Raw genomic sequence first — 6,989 nt, 5'->3', positions numbered from 1 at the left:
CCTTCCTGCCCCAGCCCCTCCCACCGCCACCGCCAGCTCCTCCCTCCCCGCCCTTTCCCTCCCTTTCATTGGCCATCACCGTGCTCCCACCCCGCCCACCGCCGCGCTGAGCTCCCCGATTGGGTGGCAGCGGGCTCCGCGCCGTTCCCCACTCTCCCCTCACCGCGCTTGCGCTGAGCTCGCGCGCCCCCACCCCCCGCCCCTTCCGCGAGCCGGCGAGCTAATAAAGTTTTGTTCGGGGGTGGGGGAAGGAGGGAGAGCCCCCGGCGCCTCTTGGCTCCGCCCCCTCCGTTCCCCGCCCGCCGCCCGGGAGCGGCGTCCGCCAGCCCGGCCCCGCCCCTTCCCCCCTCCCCTCTCGGGCAGGTCGGGGCGGGGGTGGCCGTTGAGCCGCGCGCGCGCGCTCGCGCCCGCGCCGGGCTCGAGCCGGCGGCATCTCCCCTCCCCTACCCTCAGTCCCGCTCGGCAGCCGTGGCGGCAGCACCGACCTCGGTAGCGGTGCCGTGTCCTCCTCCTCATCCTTCCCCCCCCGCCCCGGGGCACGGTGAGCACCGCCGCGTGGGGACGGGCTCGCCTTCCCCGCCCCGCGCCGGGGCGAGGAGCCTGCCTTCGGGGTGCGACAGGACGGCGGGAGGTGTTCCACCCTGCCCCCAATTGTGGGACCCCCTTCTCGGCGCTGCCCCGGGGAGAGGCCGTTAACGGCTGAGGGACGGGGCGGCCGCCGGCGCTTCCAGCTGCCCCCCCGCGCACGCACCGCGGCGCAGCTCGGCAGCAGCAACCCCCCCCCCCCCACACACACACACCCCGCACCCCGGGCTGGGACGGGCGGAGCTGCCTGCCGCGGTGGCCCCCCGCCCGGCCGAGGCAGGGGAGCAGGCGATGCTCCCCTCGCGGCTCGGCGCCAGCCCGCGGCTCTGTAGCCGTCCCTCGTCCCCACGGCGAGGCGGCGGAGCTGGTGTCGCCCGCCACCGCTCCCGGGTGGGGAGGAGCCGCGGCGGCTGCTCGGGGACGGCGGGAGCCGCGAGGGTCCCCTCAAGACGGGGGGAGCTGAGGGGGCGATGTGGCGCCGGTGCCGGTCGGAGAAGAGGGCGGGCTGCGGGCGCCGCGGGAAGCCCGCGCCGAGGGAGCGCCCGGCACCGCGGGGCTTCAGAGCTGCCGCCGCTGCCCCTTGGCTGTGTTGGCGCTGGTGACACTTGTCACACGGAGCTAGGCTGGGCTTTCTCGTGGTATTTCACGCCTGTCTGATTGCCTGGGAAACTTCCTCAGCCCGGTACAACTTTGAGGAAAAAGGGTGGGAGAGGGAGGAGAAAAAAAAAGCTATTTCCTTTAATGTTGCAGCCGCTGGAAAACACAGCCGACAAGTTCCTCTTAAAATATAACTGCAACATCACTCCTTTAGAGGAAGCGAGACCAGGAGTGTAGGACTGCAGGAAAAGCACTTAATGTCTACTCCTTTTGTGTAATACGAGAGCAGGCAAGGCTTTTCTGTGCCATAGGACTCTCCATTGGGAGGTTTAATGCCTCTTAAAATATTTTGAGGCTTTTCAGAAAGATCTTAAGTGCAAATTGCTCCTGCTGTAAGGCTGTAATCCAGTCAATTGAAAATTAGTTTGGGTGTTTGGGGATATGGCTGTGCTGTTTTTTGTCTTTGTCTGTAGTAAATGCAAATGCAGCTATACCACTGCTGGACATGGTTTGTCTGAAATTTAGGTTTATTTGCTGTCTGGTGGCTCTGACATCTGTTTCTGAAACTTGTGTATGCTTTCTTCCATCTTGGCTGTGACTAACCTTGTTTAGTTGAATCTTATATTATTTGTACTTCCAAATCTTGTATATTATCTGCCACCGCTTTAGAAATATTTAATGTAGTTAGGGCTTTGTATGGCTATCTTACTTCCTGTTTGGTTCCCCTCATAGAAATCTTTATAAAACTAAGAGATTGAGATTAATCCCCCTTTTTTTTTCCTTCCAATTCAACAGATGCAGTTTATGTTGCTTTTTAGTCGTCAGGGGAAACTGAGACTTCAGAAATGGTATGTCCCATTATCCGACAAAGAAAAGAAGAAAATCACAAGGGAACTTGTTCAAACAGTTTTAGCCCGCAAACCGAAAATGTGCAGCTTCCTGGAATGGAGAGACCTGAAGATTGTCTACAAAAGGTTGTTCTGTCTCACTGACCTCATAATTGCCATACATCACAAACAATGTAATAAGTAGCAAGAAAATAGTGAAGGTTGATTCCACCTCCCTCTCCCACTTCCCCCCCCCCCCCCACTGGTTATGGAGAAGTATGGGTTTTGAGGGTTTTTCCTTGAATCTAATTTGATAACCAAGTGGGAATCATTCATGTGTGGAAAATCACTCATGCATTTAGAAATGTGCTGAAGAAAAGAGATGAAATTTCTTTCTACTTCAATAAGAAGTGTTTCTTACTAGTTCTCTGTTTAGATGCCCACAGTAAATAAATGCATACAAATATGAAGCATGCATGTATGATTTAATAGCTAATAAAGAAAAACTAAATTTTGTAAACATTCACCTCAGGCAATGACTTCCTAAATCAGCTGCAAAATGAAACTTGCTTTTTAAAGGCTCACAGAAATAAGAATATTATTCTGTTATTTCAGAGTAAATAGATTTTCTTTGCTAGGAATACAAAAAGGGGTATTTCCTAATTTGAGAAATCATGCCTAACTTTCTTTTGGTGGAAGTACTGTATAATTTTCTTTGGTAATAGTTTCATTTTTCACTTGTTTGCTAACTTGTCTAAGGGTATGTGGCTACAACTTTTGTTTCATGCTGACCTTTAGAATGTAATGCAAAGTAGAAGTGTGAAAATACTTTTCTGCACAAATAACTGTAATTCTTGTCCTGATTTGCTAGGATACATCTCTTCCATCTAAAGCTGATGCTATGAAACCTTGAGTTAACTCCCTTCCCTAGTTATGTATAAACTTTAAAAGGTTTGTGCATTCTTCTTTCTCTTTGAGATAATTTCATTGCTGTACAATATTGCTGTCTTCTCTCTGAAGGGAAGAGAAAGAGAATTGGTAACTCTTCTCCAAGGACTGGACCTTTAGATCCTGATCTGATATATACATCAGTGCGTGTGATGGCATGCACGTGAATGTCACCAATGTATCTGGCGTAGTTCTCTTACATTTTTAAGAATAAGGATGCATCCATAGGGAAGGAGGAGGAACAATGCATAAAGCCATGCTTAAAGAAAGCATACGCACAGTTTTATTTTTCTGCCTGTTGATTTCCTCGCAAAAACTTCTTGTGCATACATGTAGACAAGCTTGCCTAAATGCTTTATGTGCTCCCTTAAGTGATGATGTATGCAAGTCCTCTTTTAGCTGGACTTTTATGGGACCAGATGAGAAAAAATAGGCATGGGTAGGCCAGTGTGTTCCCCTCCTTGCCTAGTACTGCAGAGCAGTAGCTGTTCTGGTGGGGAGTTGAGTCCACACAGCTGTCCTCCCTCCTTGTCTATTTACTGCTGTTAACTATTTCTTGTCGTGCCCTTTTATGCCTAGTAAAGTATGCATATGGAATATTTGGTTAGCCTCCGTAGCTCTGTAGCATTTCATCCTTATCATTTGTATAGGACACTTTCTGAACGAAACTTCAAGAAGATAGAGCAAAATGTCTTTAAAATCCATCTGAATGTGTATGAATACTTTCTTTTAATTTTCATAAGTTTCATACATGCAGCATTTATGCAATTGCAGTCGTGGTTGCAGAATTGGATCAGTCATTGTTGCCTTCATAGTTATTTCTTTACAGCTACAAAAAGCAGGTGGGAAGGTGGCTCTGCATTTGACATGGCTCATAAATCAGGATGGATGTATTCTGTCAAGGGTTTGGAAGAGAGTTGTTCAGGTTAGTGGACACCTGAAGACTGAAAAAAGGTTGCGAACTTGTTACTTCAGGAGACAAGCAGAGATTTGAAATGAGTTGCCGGAAAAAAAAATCAAATTCGGGAAGTCAGCAACTGTTGCACTTCATTACAATAGAGAAGGGAGTCATCTGCAGATGGCAGACTGGAAACTTAAATGCAATCAGATGATCACTCTTCACATACTGTTACCTTCTAAACTAAGTGGTAGTAATATTGGAGCATATAGGGTCAAAGTTCTTGCAATTTTCCCCTTGTGGCAAAGGAATTGGGGTTAAATGTTAAAATTTCCAATATTTTACTGAAGAATAAGATAGGAAGCATGCAATCTGAAACCTTGGGGTCAAGGGAAAGAGGGAAACAAGAATGTTTTTTGTTTTTTTGGGTTTTTTTTTGCAGGTACTCTCTCAGCTATTCATTGCTTTAGCTTCTGCTGATGTTAGTTATTTTCACTGTGTGGTATATTGCAGTCAAAATTAGAAATTGTAGAATAACTGCTTTTTACATACATTTTCTTTGTTAGCATTTGGTAAACTGAGAACATGCAACTTAATTATTGTTGACTGGTAACTCAATCAAGGATTCTTCTTTTTATACTTCAATACATGACTGCATATGCAGTATTTGAAAATTGTCACAACTTGTGCTGCTTTTAATGTTGTGGCAATTATCAGTTACTTTAATGTAAAATAACCTTAATTGTAGGTTACCTTAAAAACTTGAAGAAACCTAAGTTTTAAAACAATATTTTCTGCCACTCCCCCACCCCCCTACTTCCCTCTCCCAAAAATAAAGGTCCGTTCTGCAAACGGTGCATATCTTTAGCTCAAAGTATTTTGATCCCATGGTACAGTAATGTTAACTATCTAATGATATGTGCCCAGCAATTGACATGATCAGTATCCTTCTTTATGTATGCCTTAACTGCTGCCTGCATCTGTTAAAAATGGTATAACAAATAGGAAGCTCTGTAAAACTGGTTGAATGCAATGATTATACTGAACTAGGTGCTTAGATATGGTTATTTAACTTTATTAGGCTGTCTTTGTAGAATATTCCAGCTCTTGTGTCACTAGGAGGACCTCAGGATCAAGAAAAAGAGGCTCTCTCTTACAGAAGATTACACAGCTTTTGTTAACTTCTAAAAACTATTGTTTTGGGGGTTTTTTTGGTTTAAAATTAGAAACTGTGAAAGAAATGCCTGTCTTGGATGTAATTATTAGTATTGATAATTTCTGTATCCTTAAATGAATAGTAACTCGTCCTGCCTGTCCTGGAGTCTCAGAACTTCATGCTTTAGAAAAGAAACATGTAAGTTCTCTGAAGGAGGAAAAAAGTCTTGCCGAGCACAGCTCCCGTGGTTATAGCTGTCACTGGGTCAACGATGGCAAGCTATCACCAAACCCCAGATTCTTGAGCTCTCTTAAGCACCTGCCTGCTTTTTTAAAGGCAGCTCTGTTGTCATTTTCAGTTCAGCTCTGCTCCTGCCAAACTCTGTAGGCTTTAAATTTCTGCAATTAGAATTTGCATGCAAATCTACTTAGATGCTGACAGTCATATGGCTTGCTGCTTTACCTGGTGATGCTTCCAGGGATGACTTCAAGTTGTGTCTCATCTGGTAGGAGAATGCCACTGAATCAGTAGGACTTGAAAAGTTATGTTCTGCCCACGGTGACCTGATCCATGTAGCAGGATGACTGAATCTGGCTGTGAGCTGAGTAGTAGAAGAGAATTTTGGTGGTTAAAACGTTGCCTACCGAATGGGAGACTTACCACTACAGAGTTAGTGTGACTGTTGTAGGAAGGCTTGTATATTTGCTTCCCTCTAACAAGAAAACTCTAAAATGAGCTACTTAAAGGTAGGAATTTGTGTAAGTATTTATGTCTCCTGTGCTGGTTTTCTGCTCTTTTGTCCATATTACACTCTTAGTTCGGGTGATTTCCCCTACTACTTTTTGCTTTCTGAGGTCCCCTTTCTGACAAGGATAGTATGGTTATTGTAAAATATTTCTGTAAATGAGTGTGAGCAGCTGGCTTCGGATTGAGGATTCTGCTATTAATATCTACTGTGACAAGACATTGTAATAGAAATAAAAAGGGCAGAATGTTCCTTATAGACTGGGCCACAGTTGCTTTTCAGTGTGGGGTGACATATGTTATTATCAGGATTTGTCTTTTCATTGGGTTTTCTGAGGGCCAGTGTTCTGTTAGGCTAGTTTGGAAGAAATAACACTTCTGCAGAGCAGAAACTTTTTCAGCCCGAGTACAGAAATCTACTCATTTCTGTGTAGACACTCTTCATGTAGGCTTCTGGACTTGGCAAAATCTCTAGTTTGTCTGCTCAAGAATATATATTGACACATTCTTCTTGAGCCCTGGCCAGGAGAGAGGGGGGAAAAATCCAACAAACTGTTGTCTTTGAGAATTTGTGTCTTAACAAATGTATAACTTTGCAGTATGCACGTGCCCTTTGCAATTATGGTTGACTTGTGTATATTATTCCCTTTTTTGCAGAGTGGGCATATTGGATCTGAGTTCATTTTCTTTTGTTGGGCAGTCCTCCATTAGTCATGGCTCTTACTCAATAAAACTTGAAAAATGTTTTCTGCATATAATAATAGATACCCGGGCCTCCATTTTGTGTTAAGATGCCCACCAAGTAGCTTTGTTCCTCAGTAGTCTTTTCTCTGAAACTGCAATTGGCAGAGCTTGAAAGTGTACTCTACTCAACAGCTACTAAATAAAGTCTTTCAAAAGTATGTTATGTTTTCTTTTAAATGAGGACACTGAGAGCAGACTAGTTGCCTGCAAAGTGTTCTAGGTTAACTAGAACCTCCTTTGTTTTTTGTTTTTTCTACTTAAAATAGTTTTGTGCATCAAAGAAACTTTTAAGTAACAGAGAAACACAAAAGGACTGTCCTGTGTGGAAAAAATTTCAAATATTTGAGTCAAATTTGATTTGATGAGGACTACTGTTATGAGATTCAACTTGTGTCTAAGCACTGGAAGGGAACAGTTTGACTATACTTCATCGTAATCAGTGCTGCTCATCTGAATATGGAAGAAGTTTTGTTTAAATGGATTTAGTCTT

At 44.9% G+C, this 6,989-nt stretch overlaps 1 protein-coding gene across 6 annotated transcripts in view; it reads left to right on the top strand.

Annotated features, from left to right (window-relative positions):
• The first annotated feature begins 383 nt into the window (after positions 1-383).
• Positions 384-6,989, top strand: part of AP1S2 (adaptor related protein complex 1 subunit sigma 2) — a 32,211-nt gene continuing 25,605 nt past the window's right edge. For 5 of the 6 annotated variants that reach the window (XM_067296872.1, XM_067296886.1, XM_067296908.1 and 2 more), the window contains exons 1-2: positions 384-541; positions 1,978-2,156. In XM_067296872.1, coding sequence (XP_067152973.1) covers positions 1,978-2,156 — 179 coding nt within the window. In that variant the 5' untranslated portion in view covers positions 384-541. Of the gene's footprint in view, positions 542-1,179; positions 1,268-1,977; positions 2,157-6,989 lie in introns of those variants that run through there. The other variant, XM_013951606.2, reaches the window with a different exon arrangement.

Source organism: Apteryx mantelli, chromosome 1, assembly GCF_036417845.1.
Source record: "Apteryx mantelli isolate bAptMan1 chromosome 1, bAptMan1.hap1, whole genome shotgun sequence".
NCBI classification, from domain to species: Eukaryota; Metazoa; Chordata; class Aves; order Apterygiformes; family Apterygidae; genus Apteryx; species Apteryx mantelli.
Note: the sequence above shows the minus strand (reverse complement) of the source record. Positions and strands in the feature narration are given on the sequence as shown.